This window comes from Microplitis mediator, chromosome 3 (assembly GCF_029852145.1).
Source record: "Microplitis mediator isolate UGA2020A chromosome 3, iyMicMedi2.1, whole genome shotgun sequence".
Classification (NCBI taxonomy): Eukaryota; Metazoa; Arthropoda; class Insecta; order Hymenoptera; family Braconidae; genus Microplitis; species Microplitis mediator.
The window spans coordinates 6,610,336-6,628,028 of record NC_079971.1 but is presented as its reverse complement, the minus strand read 5'-3'; the positions used below and the strand labels follow the sequence as shown (position 1 = coordinate 6,628,028).

Sequence of the window (17,693 nt, the reverse complement as noted above, 5' to 3'; positions counted from 1 at the left end):
CCATCTGGCCATTAGGCTTCGGCATAAAATAAATGATCTAAATCTAAAAAATTTGCTGTCATTGTTTTTATTCTCTATTTATTTATATCATTACTTAGACAGTTTATTTTTAATTTATATGAAAAATTATCTTTTTTTTCTTAATTATCATTTTTCATAGGAAACAAAAACGACCCATTCTATCCCGAAAATGAACGCCTGTAAACATCTAGATAAACAAAATGTTCGTGATGACGATGCTGTCCAATAAATTTCTGTCTCAATGGCACCTACTCGCCTGTGAGTACACACCCTTGTACTTATGAATTGAAGATAAAAAATTACAGCAGTGACATTTATAAATAATTTATTGACTTCAACAATTGAATTTCTATTTTTCGCCGATTACCCGCCAAAATTTGATTTACTGAGGTCGCTATCGTCGAGATATTAATGTGAATTAAAGATTAAAGGCAATGAATGTTTATATCGTGTCATGAAAATCATACCATCGTGTCATATCCAGTAGGGAAACATTCTCTCGTAAGCCGCGCCTGCCTAAACGTGCGCACCACCAACGATAAGATATAATAGTAGTTTTCTACGTATGTTTACATATATGTCTTTAAATCTGTGTGTGTGTGATATTACTATAGAGCTTTGTACGATATACGATTTTGTGTAGATTCGCGCTCGATCAAAATCACCGTGGTCTGGTTTTGGTAAAAAAACGTGAAAGAAGGACGACAAGTTGTCGAGTTTTTAAAAATATATATTATCTCAAGTACATTTCAACGTCCGTTAAGACAAGCGTCATTCAGTGGCGTCATCCGGTGATAAAGATCCGTCAGAGAAGAGACGAAATGCGGGACGAAATCGTTACAAACGGCTAGTGCTATTGATTGACTGTGCGATTGGTTAAACTAGAATTACATGCAAGTATGGCTGCTCTGCCGTCACCCACACAGGTATAAATCATCATTTTTTGATTAATAGACAACAAACATCAATATCTACACCACTATTTACTGTCCGCCAAAAATTATCAGCGAGCCTTCGAAAGAAAATTTTTTATGCCAAGGCAATGATTTTATCAGTAGATTATTCATTAACTGACGTACTCCCTATCAGCCTGATAATTTTATTCCAGAGCTGTTTGATTTATTTTATTTATCATCAGTTATTTACTCAACCGTTTATTAACATAATATTTAATCGTTTAACTGTCAGCTGTCAAATTTTTTAAATAACTCTACACGGCTTATTTACATCCTTCCATTTAATTTTTATTTTTCATTTTTTAATTTGTCACTATTGAGAATGGATATATTTAATACAGTACTTGTATAATAGATTTGTATTAAGAAAACTTATAACAGTCTTATGATAAACTTGACATCAATAATTTTATTGATCCACGTTAATGCAAACTTCATTTTTTATTTTAGGTGGCTGGAAGCCATGAAGCGATTTATGAGGCCTACTACAACCAGGTTAGATTTATCAAGGCTATTAGATGGATAAACCCATAAAACGATTTTTTTTAATTCTTGAGCAAGTCTGCTTAAGATCGATAGGTGCTAGTGTCTTTTTCTACGTATGTCTTGCTGCAGATACTTGTGACCAGATTTAAATTGCAAGACTTACACAAGAAATTCGTGCCAGATTATAACTCAATTCTGGAGGAAGACTATGGTTGAAAATAGTTGCTTATGGCTTGCTCAAGATCTGCTCAAGGCTCAAAATTGTCCTTGAGCCTTGAGCAGATCTTGAGCGAGCCATGCGTAAGTACCTGCTGTAAGTTACTGGTGCAAGAAATGCGTCAGACACTTCATTGCACCGTGTTCAAAATGTCTTTGATATGTGTACGTTTCATTTTTAATATCTCTAGATACGAACATGTCACTCCATATTATATAAAATCAGGGTGGTGTACATTAAAAACAAGGCGTGAATTCTTTTATTGTTGTTTAATATACAAGGGAATTCATATGGGTTACATGGGTTTATTTCGTCATTAAATTTATATTTTAGAGCCAAAACTGCGAAGGTGATATACGACATGAGTGTGAACGTAGCAGACATCAGACAAATTTTTAATTATTACTAAATAGAGTAAATAATGAATAAAATTAAATTAAAAAAAAATGCGCATTTTTAAAATTTTTGAAATTAATAAGTTTTTTATTAATATTATTTTTTTAATTATTTACTCTATTTATTTATAGTTTTAAATTTGTCTGATGTCTGCCAAATTCACTCATATATACAAGGTTTATTAGCACTACCAAGTTGTCGTAGTGGTAAATATGATAAATCGTTTATTGTATGTGCAATAAGGGCGTAAAAAAACCTACCAGTCAATTGTACAAATAAATTAACATTTAAAGAGTTCCGTACGTCGTGTTTTGAACACTTTTTAAGTATTACCAGCTAATTTGATGATATTGTAATAGATGATAATTTTATACTATATTGTATTTTATATGGATGACTGCAAAGGGCTTAGACTTCATAGCCAAATGAATAAATATTTATACTATTCTTGCGTAGGATACCATGTGCAAGAGGTACACAAATCTTGACATAGGTTTCTTGGTACACGATCTTGCGAAAGACATACGTAGAAAAAGACACTAGCAGCTGGGGGTCTTGCTCAAGATACTTACTCCAGAATCTTGTTCAAACACGTATTACTAGGGTAAATAACGCTACAGATGATGATGATGTTTAATTTTATTTTTAAAGGCGGATCCGAAAGGATGTGGAAGAATTGAGGCGATGGATGCAGCGAGATTTCTCAAAAAGTCCCAGCTGAGTGATGTGATACTCAGCAAAATTTGGGACATGGCTGATCCCCAGTCTAGGGGTTCACTTGACAAGACGGGCATGTTTGTCGCCCTTAAATTATGTGCCTTTGCTCAGGCTGGACGCGAATTAAACATCGCCAATTTGAGTCAAGATATACCTCCCCCGAAGATGGTAAGCAGAGGAATAAAATATGCCTGTAAAAATATACTATAGTATTGCTTATAATAATTTTATTATTTTGTTAAGGGTGACATCAAACCAGTCGTCAAAAAAACACCGGCTGTTCCTCCCCCACCTGTTATTTCAGCAGTCATCAGTAGCGATTGGTCGATAAAACCGCATGAACGCATTAAATACGATCGTTTATTTGATGATTTACACCCGACAAATGGCTACATACCGGGTAATCAAGTTAAAGGCCTGTTAATGGACAGCAAACTGCCAATGGAAACGCTAGGGAAAATATGGGATCTTGCTGATATTGACAAAGATGGAATGCTCGATAGGCATGAATTTGTCGTCGTAAGAATTATTGATTTTTAATTTTTAGAATTAGCCATAACTCCCCAATTCGTCTATATATATCTACACATATATGTCAGAGGGTCAGCAGGTAGTTGCTCGCTAGCCTTAGAACTTCCATTAATATCATTTTTATTGTCACTCATTTTTATTAAATTATAAGATATCCGATAAACAATGAAATAACTATCGTTACAAAATTACTCTCAAGAAGATTGATCTATAAATATGACATAGTTCGAAATTCCATGTCTGCAAATAACTAAAGTCTTACAATAACTACAGTCAAATAATTATCCGTAGTATTCACTAATTTAAAATAGAACTCAATCGATGAGCTGACAAAATTCACGACATCAAAACTAAACTTTAGAACGAATCCACGGTCAGCAGGATAACGTGATGTGTTCTTGACTAAAGCTCAAGAAGTCTCCTTTCTGTATCTAAACTTTGTACTCTCTTACTTATAAAAATTTTCTGTCCCTGTCTGGACCCAAAAATGAACTGCGTTATTCGACCGTGGCTACGTTTAGTGACCACATGTGTCACCCCAAGCCTAAGCCTACCGTCAAAATATTTTACAAAAAGTTCACAAAATTTCCCAATCGTATCAAGTCGTAAAATATCGCTAAGTTTTATAACTTAAGTACAAACTCTTGTCTCCAGGAAAGACTCAATTACTCTTTTATCTCTGACAGTACATATCATACAGTGACCATGTTTTTTTAGGCTATGCATTTGGTTTATAAAGCCTTGGAAAAGCATGCAATTCCAAGTGTACTGCCACCAGAATTGATGCCAGCGGGAAAGAGAAAAGAGGCTCCTCTTATCGCTGATTTACCTGCTCCAGCGATGGTAGCTGCACCTATACCACCTATTCCACCGCTACCAAATGCATCCGCGATCAATAATTTAGTGGGTCTGCAGTCTGTCAAGGTAGACGTCGATACAGCGGTTTTATATTTTAAATATTTATTAATGTTTATTTACAAAATGATTTTACGATACTTTTAAACTCTAGCCTCCACCGCAGCAACAGCATGTGCAGTGGGTCGTTTCAGTCGAGGATCAAGCTGCTGCCGATAAATTATTTTTACAAGCTGATATGGATATGGACGGGTTTGTCTCAGGTACTGAGATCAAAGATGTGTTTCTTCAGAGTGGACTTCCACAAACTATACTCGCTCATATATGGTAAAGTTAAATGTTATATTATAGTTATTGTTTATTTGTAGTATCTATAACTTATTTATTATGGTCTAGGGCTCTTTGTGATTTGGGTCAGAGTGGAAAGCTTAACAAAGAACAATTTGCTCTCTCGATGTGGCTCATAAAACAAAAGTTGAGAGGAATCGATCCTCCTACTGCACTCACGCCGGAAATGATACCTCCGTCTTTAAGAAAATTCACTGACGGTGGAGTAGCGGTAAGTCGACATCTCTGTTGTGTTATTAAATATTTTTATTATTATTTGATAAGAATTTTTCAACAATTTCACTTTTTTTGAATCGATTGCGCCCTCGCCAAGCGCGATAATAAACATAAAGAAATACTGAGATCAATGGAATTGCACCGAGCATCATAACTCGGTAGTCCAGATTCTTAGGCATTTCATACGATACTTCAAGTCGAATTACACCAGCGAGAGTATTTCTCTGCCAGCAACTGTAAATATTTATATCTGCATATCGCAGATGCTTAAAATTTATTTGTTGACGTGAATCTATAAATATACGTCCGTAAGATTGCTTTTGTAATGACTCTGGGTTGAGAATTTTTGTACCGATTTTCCAAACAATGGGCAAGTCGATGTTCATGTTTCTAGAAATTTAATATAAAAATATTAATCGCGGAATAAATATTTAATCTAATTATTGAACTTACCCTGGACATTTTAATTTCAAACTGTACCCGTGATTCTCATACAGAGTAATGCGTTTTACAGATGGTTGAATTTCCGGTACTCCTTGAGCCAAAGAAAATATACCAGCACTATTATTCGCAGTTTCTATTACTCTGCCATTCCTATCTCGTACTTCATATACGACATTGTGTGGACATTTAACTTTACAAAATTTCTTCATTATTTCTGTTTTGCGGGTTTTTATTTCGTAAATTTCTTTAATTTTCCGAGGAGTGAATGACGAACGACACGGCAATTGATTTTGAAACATCCTTAATACTTTTCTTGCCAGTCTCTTCAATCGTTCACGCGATATTTTTTCTTCAGTCGTCAATTGCTCACCCACGTTTTCTGTTTCATCACTAATATCTTCAAGCATATTTTTAGATACTTGTTCTATTGATTCTTCTGTAGGTGTAATATTATAAGACTTTTCTTTTTTAATGACAAAGTTCAAAAATAATTTTTTTTCTTGCTAAATACAGTCGACTACCCGTCATAAGCCTGTCCTTCATAAACCTCTTCCCCTCAATCGGAAGTTACTGAGTCCAGCTTCCCCCACTTAATCACTCTAAAGTTTCGTACTACAGAACCCGTTATAAGCCTTCGTTAAAATTGTCAAAATTATAAACTAAGAATAGGAAAAAATAGACAAATTAATGATGATAATTTACTATCTATGTTTCGCGGATAATAATTTAATCATTATTAAGTAAAATATAATTTATTATTCATAATTGTAATCATGGATTACATTCAAAGCTTCTGTTACAATTAAAAAGTTTTATTGAGCATTAAGTTCATCAATAAAATTATTTTTTTTATTATAACTGTAATCAATACCGTTATCATTATAATTTTTTGCATTTAAATTATTATTAGTGTAAGAAGATAAGTATTTATTTTAGCGCTATAAGCACCAGGAAAATCAAGATAGTCGCGTATGTAACAAAATGTAAATATAACGTTTAAAATCATATAAAATAAAACAGGCTTATAACGAGTAGTCGAGAACAAAACTAAACGCACGGTAATGGGAAGACTGAAATTTCAAGAAAAATTTCCCTTACGTCCCCTAGACCAGGCTTTTGACGGGTAGTCGACTGTATTGAAATAATTTTACCCACCATTATTTTCTTGCGGAGGTTCTAGAAGAGATATTGTACAGTGGCCATATCTTACTCGCGTGCCAATCATGTTACACAATGAGCAAGGAGACCAAGGGGACCATGTTGAAAAAACTTTTAATCCGTATGAGTAAAGTATTAAAGGAGGTACTGGATGTTGAGCTTCAATCGCTTCTTCAGGTCGTACCGTAATAATCGGTTCGTTCTCGTCAGCAACATAAAGATAATAGTAATCAGACAAAGTATTTATCATTTTACACCAATATAAACCTTCTTGAAATGTTTGGACATTATAGAGAGTCAGAGCTCCGTCGTCGGAGGACATGACAATATTTTCATCTAGTGTATCTATTTGCGTATCCTCAGGATTTATGTCACGAATATCTCGATAAAACCATTCAATTGATTCAATTGTGTACGCATCGTTCGGTGAAATGCAGATATTGCATTTTAAACTATTTTAATACGTGAGATAAAAAATTAAGGTAGAAAAAATTGACTTCGATGAGAACTCTCTAAATGATTAAAATTTTAACTCGAAAAATGAAATGAAACATTTGACATCTCGATGACGTCTAGTACACAAAAAATTTCATTTCAATGTTTTGTTTTCTCCCACACGTAAAATTACAAATAAATTTGAGGTAAAATAGCAGCTTCAATTTTACGTCAAATTTACATGTTACTTTACGTATAAAAGAGCTAAAAAGTTAAAATACAATTTTTTATCAGTTGTGACGAGGGTCCAGGGTTCAAGTCCCTGTTCGAGCGCCATTGAAACTGTGCAACTTATTTCCCACGTGGAGATGATGAGAGACAAGTTGCACGTTCACAAATTTATTTCTTACAATAAGTCTCCACAAAATTCACTAGACTTAATTTTACTATTTATATTATCTGAGTAATCCACGATTCTTAGTGGTTGAGGACCCAACGACTCAGTATTACTCAGATAAATAAGTCACAATATTAATAACTTAGAAGTATCGTAATAAATAGTAAAATTAAGTCTAGTGAATTTTGTGGAGATTTATTGTAAGAAATAAATTTGTGAACGTGCAACTTATCTCTCATCATCTCCATGTGGGAAATAAGTTGCACCGTTTCGCAGTAAACACGAAACTCAGCAAAATTCGGAAAGATATTTGGGAAATTGCCCCACAATACAAATTGAGAACTGTCCAATGTCTGTTTACAAGACTGCGAATAGCTTATACAGCATTCTCTCACGGACATATCATCAGTAAATCTGATCCCCAACAATGTCCAGACTGTAAAGAGATCCTAACCGTTGAACATGTACTCATCAAGTGCCCCAAACTGAGAACTATAAAGGAACTAAGAACTAAAACTACCAACCAATCTACTAGAAATCCTCAACAACGTAAAACACCTGGACGCAATCAAGGAGATACTCATTAACTTCAATCTACAAAATTTTGTATAATAACCTTTGTCATTACCCTGATTCAAATACCGCAGCCATTTATGTTGTTCTCTCCGTTCTGTTTTATATTAAAGTTTCAACCCATGTATAGATTGTAACTGTTAATGTAGTCGCTAAGGACCAAAGGTTAATGCGACTCTAAATAAATATTTAAAAAAAAAATTTTTTATATAAACTGCACATCATCGAGATGTCAAAAGTTTCATTTAAATTTCTGAGCTGAAACTCGGGTTTCCTGGGTTATTAAGAGAATACTTGAGCACTCATGAATGGACTGTAGGTTTCTCGTTATTATTATAAAAAAAAAACATCATAATTAATTTAATTCTATCACCAAAACTTACGTAATAGATGTTCCTTCCAATACTGACAACGAAGAGAGACGTAATGCCTTCTCTGGACCAATATCAGAATATCTTTTTCTTAGACATTCATAATAATAATCCCAAAGTTTTCTATTGATATTTTGTAATGTTAGGTTGCTTCCTGGATATGCTAATTCATTAATATTGATATTTATATCATTTCCGTGTTGTTTTTTCCACGCATCACGTATGTTTTCGTTCATGCTGTTAAATTTGTTTTGAAATTTTATTGGCAGATCAAAGTTGCTGACAATATCTATTAAATAATATAAAATTAAAATTTTACAGAGCAACATTTTATGTACTTTTTTATTAAGGACATTCTCAGACAGTGCCCCCTCTTTTCAAAAATTTTCAATGACTTTCAACTGTCATAACCGTATTAAAAATTTATGAATTAATTAAGTAAAATTTAAAGCATCAAGCTACACCTTAAAGGGGGAAAGAGGTCTGAGATACCAAAAGAGAGGATATTTTTGTGATTGTTTTTTTTTTTTTTTTTTTCAGAGTACCTTCTTTATTAAAATTCTTTAAATTTGTGACATTATTAAGCATCATTCCAAGAATTTTCTGCTAAATTTTCATAAAAAAATATTGAAAAATAAGCCAGTGGTAGTAGGGAGAGTCGAGTCACCTCAAAAAAAGTCTTCATGCGGTAGGCAGGATAACTTATGACTGCTTCATCTGAAATCAAAAAACCAAAAGATTTCTTTAGTACATAATTTTATCTCGAATTTGAACGAAGAATTTTTTTTTTTTCAGTAACTACTTATATTTTAATTAAACAAAAGGAACAATTTTTGACAAAAATCAGAAATTTTTTATTGCACCTTTACCAAAAATTCAAAAATGAATATTTTGTTCATTCCTTCGTTCGAATCCAAGATAAACTCATGTACTAAAGAAATCTTTTTGGTTTTTTAATTTCATACGAAGCAGTCATGAGTTATCCTGCCTACCGCATGGAGATTTTTTTTTAAAGTGACTCGTCTCTCCCCACTACCACTGGCTTATTTTTCAAATTTTTTAAATGAAAATTTAGCAGAATATTCTTGTAATTATGCTTAATAATGTCACTAATTTTAAGAATTTTTATAACGAAGGTACTCTGAAAAAAAATCACAAAAATATGTTGTTTTCTTTTGTATCTCAGACCCTTTCCCTCCTTAATCTATCGACTTACATAAATTTTTTTCATTATCGTTGTGCGAAAAACGTTCCGATCTCCAGATACATGATTGCTTTTGTTTTCAGGAGAACAATAATGTTCCTACTTATTCAAATCCCGAACTCGATATGATAAGTAAAGACATTGCTGACTTAGCTCGTGAGCGACGTCTAATGGAACAAGATATTGCACAAAAAGAAGCAGATATTAAGATAAAAAATGGTGAAATAAAAAGCCTACAGAGTGAATTAGACACGTTAGCTGCGACTTTAAAACAATTAGAAAACCAACGAGGAGAGGCACAAAAGCGACTAAATGATTTGAAAGCACAGGTAACATTTTATTTAATTATCACTGGTAATAGTAAGTGTTGAATTGATTTATTCAGTAAATAAAAGCAACAAATCAAACATTTCCAATTATTATAAACCGATGAATGCGCACGGATGCATGCACAGCATTTTTTTAAACTACTGAAAAGTAGTTTACTATATCGAGTTATTAATTTTATTTTTTATTTAATTTTTTTTTTGTTCGTTTTTTTTTTTACTTTTATTTTTTTATTTGTATTTCCGGCTTGTAGAGGACTGACGTAGAAAAAGAATTGAACGAAGTTGAACAAGAAATCCGTGTACAGCAGGAAAAGGTATTTATTTTTAAAAAAAGTTTTGTTTCAATAAATTTTTTTTTACACATTAATTCCAAGATTGTCAACATAGACGATAATTTTCTTCAATTTTACAAGGTAATAGGTGATAAAATATGCATGCAAACAATAAAGATAAAATTGATTACTAAATTAAATGACAGTACAGTCGACTACCCGTCAAAAGCCTGGTCTAGGTGACGTAAGGGAAATTTTTCTTGAAACTTCAGTCTTCCCACTACCATGCGTTTAGTTTTGTTCTCGACTACTCGTTATAAGCCTGTTTTATTTTATATGATTTTAGACGTCATATTTACATTTTGTTACATACGCGACTATCTTGATTTTCCTGATGCTTATAGCGCTAAAATAAATACTTATCTTCTTACACTAATAATAATTTAAATGCAAAAAATTATAATGATAACGGTATTGATTACAGTTATAATAAAAAAAATAATTTTATTGATGAACTTAATGCTCAATAAAACTTTTTAATTGTAACAGAAGCTTTGAATGTAATCCATGATTACAATTATGAATAATAAATTATATTTTACTTACTAATGATCGAATTATTATCCGCGAAACATAGATAGTAAATTATCATCATTAATTTGTCTGTTTTTTCCTATTCTTAGTTTATAATTTTGACAATTTAAGCGAAGGCTTATAACGGGTTCTCTAGTATGAAACTCTTTAGAGTGGTTAAGTGGGGAAAGCTGGACTCAGTAACTTCCGATTGAGGGGAAGAGGTTTATGAAGGACAGGCTTATGACGGGTAGTCGGCTGTATAATTTATTGCTAAAAGTATTAAAAATACAGAGTAATTAAATTATTATTAATAATCATAATAATATACACCTACAATGAATTTTTGTCCGTAAAATAATAATATTTTTTCTCAAAGGTGGATAAATTGCGCCAGCAAGCAGAAGAACAAGAGTCAGTTTTAAAAACACAAGAAGATGAGCTTAATAGTAAGCGACAGGAATTAGAAGGACTTCGTCAAGAAGAACAGCAGCTTGAGCAGCAACAAAACACGAGTAGAGATCAATTAAATGAGTTGACTAAAAACCTACAAAATACTCAGCTCCAAATAAGTCAAGCGAAAGCCAAAATAACGCATTTGGAGGAACAGCAACGACAAATGACTGATGTAATTGCGATTTATGACTCAGCCTTAGCAGCAGGAGATCCCAATCTTGTCCCGGATACTAGTCTACAATTTAATCCGGAAATTAATGCACCTGAGTTAGTATACAATATCACAAAAATTATAATTGATAAAATCAATGATGTTATTAATTTTTTTTTATTAGATTTGAAAATGAAAGTTTGACGAAACTGAATGGTTTGGAGAACGAAAATCAAGGAACTAAGGCTGTAAATTCCTTCATAGGAATGAATGGATCATCTGATGGGTTTGAAAATCAAAACGATCCATTTACGTCCAATAAAGCTAAAGATACATTTGGAAATAGTGAAGGTGATCCATTTACTAATTTCGATGGAAGGAGAATATCTTCTGGGTTTGCTAGTGATCCCTTTGCTGCGAAAAGCAAAGAAGATTCTTATGATCCATTTGGTGACAATAAGAGAAATGAAAAACCTGCTACGGAAACTGTAAGATTTATTTATTACATTATTGAAGTGAAGTTATTGGAGTGAATTCGGAGTGATTACAGATTTTATTTAAATTCAAATTCACTCGGAGTTTCGGAGCTTTAGAAAAAAATCACTCCGCATACGGAGCAAATAGAGAGTTTGTTTTTTCAGCGGAGTGATATAGGAGTGATCTGGATTTTATTTAAATTCACATTCACTCCGATACGGACTTTTAACATTAGAATAATTTCTCCTTCGGAGTGAATTTTATTCCTAAGGGATCAAATAAATCGTCATCCGCTCCGAATCCACTCCAGATTTAATCCGGGTTCACCCCGTTATTTTTTTACAATGTATGTTATATAAAACAATATTTATATTTATTAGGCAAAAGATCCATTTGGAGATGATCCTTTTGCAAATCTTCACGCGCCAACTCGCGCTGAAAGCCCGAGTCCTGCACTCCCACCTAAAAAAGCTAAACAACCACCACCAAGGCCTGCACCTCCTCGGCCTGCTAGTGGACCGACAGGCCCCCTCCGAGCAGCACCTGTTCCTCCCACGCCTTCACCGACACCTGATCCATTTTCAAACTCCAATTCAGATCCATTCGCTGCTCAAAATGATAACAACAATGGAAACCCTGGTTTTGGATCAACTGCTACTGGATTTGCAGACTTTGCAAATTTCGACGCCAAGGTATAATTAGTAATTAAATGTCTTTTATTGTTTTATGAGTTATTTTTTTACGGATTGATTATTCATATTTTTTGTTTATTTTCATATTTTATGTATGTCACTTTATTTTTTTTTAAACATCAATTATCAATGTTATTTATTTATAAATTTAGGTAATTGCCGTTATTTCAGTTAATCCACAGACCTGATTCCTGGAGCATGCTGTTGTGACTATAATTGTTTTGGTATTTTTATTTTTAATCACGTCCATTTTGTTTATTATTTATTTCTATCATCAACTATTTTTTTTTTTATTTTATCACAGCATCTATTTTATTTTTTTATGTAATCGTTTTATGTAGCAAAGAGACAGCAGTCCAGTGGAGCAAGACGATAATTGGTGGCATTTTGCCCCTATTTCCTCTTTTAACTTTTCAGTAAAACCAAACTGATTCGTGAAAAAAAAACCTGCTTCAGCCGGATTTACAACCCACTCGTACGGCACCAGCGAGGCCAATAAGCAGACCACGTGCTACACCAACGCCAACTCAAAAGCTACCCGACTTTACGGAGGATCCATTCAGAGACTACCGATATGAAGATCCATTCGAGATTGCAGATCCATTCGCCGACGAAGATGACGCTAATGCTAATAAGAAGAGTCAAGGAAACATCAACACCAACGGCCGTAAACTTGATCCATTTGGATTTGAGACAACTGCAACACCTGGAAATAATTCTTTTGCGGACAATGATCCCTTTGAAAAGGGCTTCGATTCCGACTTTTCAAAGGCATTTTCTTCAATAAAAGAAAATACTGATAAAGTGGATAATTTTATGACTGACACGAAAAACAATTCATTCAAAAGCATAAATGAATTTGACTTTTCAAATAATAGTATCACTGAGACAACGAGGCCCATTAACAAACCAATTAATTTTGATGAAGCTTTTGCACCAAGAAAAAATGAAAAAAATATAAATTACTCAGATCGAAATACCGCTCAGGTGTTCGAAGACATGTTTACTAATGATAATACTCACTCAAATAAAAACAATAACGGGAATGCGACATGGAACGGGCGAAATAATGTATCGAAGGCGCTCTCAGAACAACAGCAACTCGCTTGGGCCTCGCAGCAAAGCTTGCGTGCAGAAGAGGAACGGTCTCGGCGCAAAGCTCAAGAGGAAGCTGATTTTGCTTATGCGATTGAGCTCAGCAAGCAGGAAAACGCGGGCAAGTTTTAAATTTAAATAAATAAAAACTAAAGATAACTTGAATTTAAATAATTGAAGCGAGTTGGTGCTCAATGAAACAAGAATTGTTAACAATATTTAGCATAATAACGAACTTTTATTCGTCTATTTATTATAATATGACGAAAATAAGATAATGCGCGTGGCATGTTGTACTGTCTCTTTTGCCTTCAACCAGTATTTATTCTGTATTACGCGCCACACGAATCCTAAATTTAATTTACTTCAATTCTTATATATATGCCTTCCCAAACAAATAATATTAATAAAATATATGATATAATATTAAAAAATTATAAGCACAGACTATAACGCATTATACAAAAAATGATGAGTGTGAATGTAGCAGACATCAGACAAATTTTAAATTATAAATAAATTGAGTAAATAATTTAAAGAATAATATTCAAAATTTTATTTTATTAATTATTTATTCTATTAATTTATAATTTTAAATTTGTCTGATGCCTGCTGCATTCATACTCATAAAAAATGATAGAAAAAAAAATTATGTTATTTTAAGTATATGAAAAAATAATAATACTATTAAAAAGAGTATCATTGTGTTTGATTAGTTAGTAAGGTATGCGTATAAACTTCATATCAGATAACGTAAAGTACGTAACGAGCAATAGTTTAATGACGTTACTTACCGAAATAATAAAATTAATAACTACTTGTTTAAAAGTATACAAAAGTTTAATGAAAACTTGAATGATTTTTTACTTTAAGTTTATTCGTGTATTGCTCGATACGTTCCAAAGACTACGGTGTTCAAGTTTAAAATATAATTAAAAAACCATTGAATCACAATTAAATAGTCTATTTGGAAAAGTTAATTGTGCGTATTTTTGAGTTTAATGTTATCTATAACTGTTACTCAATCATTTTTGTTATTTACGATCATTGCTACGTACGTTTGTATAACTTTTTGATGTATATATTCTCTTCGTTATACTTCATAGTCATTCTTAAATAATTACTTTCATTATTAAGACGATCAATCATTGTTACGTATTATCTTTTACTATTTACATTTAATATTTCGTTTTATTTTTTTAAGATTCTCTTTTTTGTCTTTTTTTATTCATTCAAAACTGCATCGAAAATTGAAATTTCTTGGGGTAAGAAAAATTTTTCAGTATGAATTAGAAATAAAAATTTTATAAGGACTAAAAAAAATTTCTTGAGGCAAGAAATTTTTTTCTCACCTCAAAAAAAATTTTTCTTGGTTCAAAAAAAAATTTTTTTTTATTCATAATGAAAAATTTTCTTGGGTTGATTGGAAATTTTTTGCAGCAAGAAATTATTTTATTTTTTGTATGGGTAATCGTTGACTTCATAGTGCGTACGAATATATTTTAATTTAATATCTCTGTATATATCGGAGTTTCCTCATAATTGAGATTATCATAAAAAAAAAAAAAAATAGTAATAACAAAGTACGTTATTTGAAAGAATATAATTCTTTTTTTTTGCTTTGTAAAAAAATTAATTTTATATTAATGAAAAGATTATTAAGGAAAATGCCGTAGGTATGAGAAAATTAAGTAAAACCGCTGATCTACTTTACAATAAGATTAAATATTATACAATTTATTGCAAAGTAGCATGAAGCTGTTTTAAAATTTATTATCAACAATATTTATTTATTATTTTGTTTTTTAATTTTATTATTTAAGCCAATAAAAATAATTACTCGCATAATTGAAATGCCTGTGGTCAGGTAAAAAACATTATTATTATTACTATTATATATTGTTTTTGTTTTCACAACGAATAAATTTAATGCGATTCTCTTTAAGTATAATTTATTTAATTGAAATTCTTTATAATGGTCAAAGCGAGTACATAGACAATAGCTGATGAAATAAATATATCTATTCATGTATGAACGAATAGTTTACAGTGAAAGAGATATAATATATGTTACAAATGATAATAATAAAAATCAATACAAAATAAAATATATAAAAAAAAAAATTAATAAATAATATGCATATTAATTATGAATATAAAAATGGCATTTAATGGTATATTGTGTGACGAGGGATGAAACAAAACGATTTCAGACCAGAGTGAAGTTGGCTGACTTCACCCGCAGGAAAATCGTGTTTCATCTTGAGTTGCACACTATATTTTTCATGATTGCCTGCATTGGAACGTTAAGTTTCAGTGTCAGCAGCCGGTCAGTAACAAGTTAATTTAAGACCAATGGTGTGATCATTAAATTGTCATTTGCAATTTATAATTAAGAAGAAACTCTAAATACTATTTATTATTCACACTAATTTTTATAAAACTTAATTACAAAATGAGAACTGTCATTTACATAATAGTATATTACACAACTAGGGTGGAAAGTAGGACATTCTAACCCGCGTGTATGATTGTGTCCTACTTTTCTTCGTGTTATGTTTATGATTTTTCACCAGATCTACACCTGAAAGTTTAAATTCCTGCCCCGTTTGGAGGGAAGAAAGTCGTTCTTTTTATTTATGAGAAAACAAATGATAAAAATTAGCGCATGCGCGATTCTTTCTACAAACAGAAGCAAAAATTTTAACTTTCAGGCGCAGGTCTGGTAAAAAATCGTATGCACACCACGAAGGTAGGATTCGCCTTTGGCTCGGGTAAGTACTTATACACGTGGCTTAGAATGTCCTACTTTTCTCCCTAGGCGTGTAATATACTATTTCACCAGACCTGCACCTGAAAGTTCAAATTTTTGCCTCTGGGAAGAATAGTGTCTGCGCTAAATTTATCATTTCTTTTCTCGTTAAAGAAGAGAACGACTTTCTTCCCTCTAAACAGTGCAGGAATTTAAACTTTCGTCGCACGTATGGTGAAAATAAAATAAATGGTCTGTAATAACTCATAAACAAGACAAGTATCAGAGTTTAAATTGCGAAAGCCTTCAGTCAACGGGCAGAAACATTAATTGTTTCTTCCCAAGCAAAACAAGTTTGTTTCTGCCCTCTGACTGGGCATTCACAATTTACGCGTTTGCTGATATTTATTCGCGACATTGGACTGAAATTCGCTTCTTTTGACTGGCTGTCGAGACACCGAAACAAAGTTTCGATGCCGGTATAAAAATATATAAAAACATTTAATTTAAAAAAAATGTATGAATGGATAAAAGCGTGAGATCGAGTATGGTGCCTATTTAAGAGCACAAGAAATGAGATTACTAGTACTAGTAGTGTGTTACGTTACCAATGTATATATATATAAACAAATTCAAAACGAAATTATAAAATGGTACATATTAATTAATTAACCGTCATCCAATCGCGACAAAATTCAAACGACGTTATCTTTAATGATCATTAATATTTCATAACTCAAAAAATATATCACGTAAATAATTTTAACTGTTATTTAAAAACAAGACAAATAAATTACTAAAATAATAATCGCAGGATTGTGCAGAATTCATAAAAAATGTTAAGACGATTTTTTTCTGTGTGCATGCATTTAGTCATTTAGTCGCAATTTAATAATGCTAATAAAAATCGCAATAATAATAATGATAATGATAATAACCATAACCATACAAGGTATAAACTTAAAGATACATCATTATATACATATATATCGTTCTTATACACTTACTTAAATTTCCAAGCGCTATAAAATTTTAAGAGAAACAAAGAAAAAAAAATCGCCGAGTTGAATTTACTCATGTATTTTGAGAATATATTGTTGATTAAACGTAGCTTACTTTAACATACGTTTTGCTTCTTATATATATATTATAATATAACTATTTAATTAGTAAGAGTGAAAAAATATTTATACGTACGACTGTGGGTTTGTTTTAATGAGAACAGGAGATAAAAATGGCAATAAATCTTTAAAGATTATTAATTTTAAAAAACATACATGTATACATATAAATATATATATGTGTGTAAACATGAATTGAGATAAAAGATGAAGCAAAAAATAAGGGCGGTAATATAGCTTTGTATATAAATGTATCAATTATATATATAAATATATATAGATTAACTGAACCTGAAGGAGAACAGGGAGTACTGAAGGTTTTTTTCTCTAGCTGATGGTGGAAACAAGGGCGTAAAGACGAAAACAAGAACAGAGTAAATAAATAAGTAAAACAAAATTGAATGAGTTAAGTTAAGTAGACAGGAGTTGGTTTTCTGGTTTAAATCGAAG

At 31.9% G+C, this 17,693-nt stretch overlaps 2 protein-coding genes across 4 annotated transcripts; one reads left to right on the top strand and one right to left on the bottom strand.

The window, feature by feature from the left end:
* Positions 1–523: 523 nt before the first annotated feature.
* Positions 524–17,661, top strand: LOC130665844 (epidermal growth factor receptor substrate 15-like 1). 2 transcript variants are annotated; one of them, XM_057466455.1, is made up of 13 exons: positions 524–947; positions 1,428–1,472; positions 2,728–2,961; positions 3,037–3,312; positions 4,042–4,248; positions 4,334–4,506; positions 4,576–4,738; positions 9,409–9,654; positions 9,906–9,968; positions 10,879–11,222; positions 11,291–11,594; positions 11,964–12,275; positions 12,732–17,661. In XM_057466455.1, exons 1-13 carry the CDS (start codon positions 921–923, stop codon positions 13,500–13,502), a joined length of 3,165 nt encoding a protein of 1,054 aa, XP_057322438.1. In that variant the 5' UTR covers positions 524–920; the 3' UTR covers positions 13,503–17,661. The 2 variants fall into 2 exon arrangements, with proteins under 2 accessions (XP_057322438.1, XP_057322439.1); XM_057466456.1 differs by lacking the exon at positions 9,906–9,968.
* Positions 4,733–9,472, bottom strand: LOC130665847 (uncharacterized). 2 transcript variants are annotated; one of them, XM_057466459.1, is made up of 5 exons: positions 9,338–9,472; positions 8,134–8,410; positions 6,343–6,797; positions 5,197–5,623; positions 4,733–5,133 (listed from the first exon to the last, which is right to left on the bottom strand). In XM_057466459.1, exons 2-5 carry the CDS (start codon positions 8,355–8,357, stop codon positions 4,764–4,766), a joined length of 1,476 nt encoding a protein of 491 aa, XP_057322442.1. In that variant the 5' UTR covers positions 8,358–8,410; positions 9,338–9,472; the 3' UTR covers positions 4,733–4,763. The 2 variants fall into 2 exon arrangements, with proteins under 2 accessions (XP_057322442.1, XP_057322441.1); XM_057466458.1 differs by lacking the exon at positions 9,338–9,472 and having other exon boundaries at positions 8,134–8,465.
* Positions 17,662–17,693: the final 32 nt, after the last annotated feature.

Coding starts and splice junctions, on each gene's coding strand:
- LOC130665844 (XM_057466455.1), top strand. CDS start 921: ATGGCTGCTCTGCCGTCACCCACACAG. Junction 948..1,427: donor CTCTGCCGTCACCCACACAG/GTATAAATCATC, acceptor TTTTTATTTTAG/GTGGCTGGAAGCCATGAAGC. Junction 4,507..4,575: donor ACTATACTCGCTCATATATG/GTAAAGTTAAAT, acceptor ATTATGGTCTAG/GGCTCTTTGTGATTTGGGTC.
- LOC130665847 (XM_057466458.1), bottom strand. CDS start 8,450: ATGTTGCTCTGTAAAATTTTAATTTTATATTATTTAATAGATATTGTC. Junction 6,798..8,133: donor TTGGAAGGAACATCTATTAC/GTAAGTTTTGGT, acceptor GTATTAAAATAG/TTTAAAATGCAATATCTGCA. Junction 5,624..6,342: donor ACCTCCGCAAGAAAATAATG/GTGGGTAAAATT, acceptor TTACACCTACAG/AAGAATCAATAGAACAAGTA.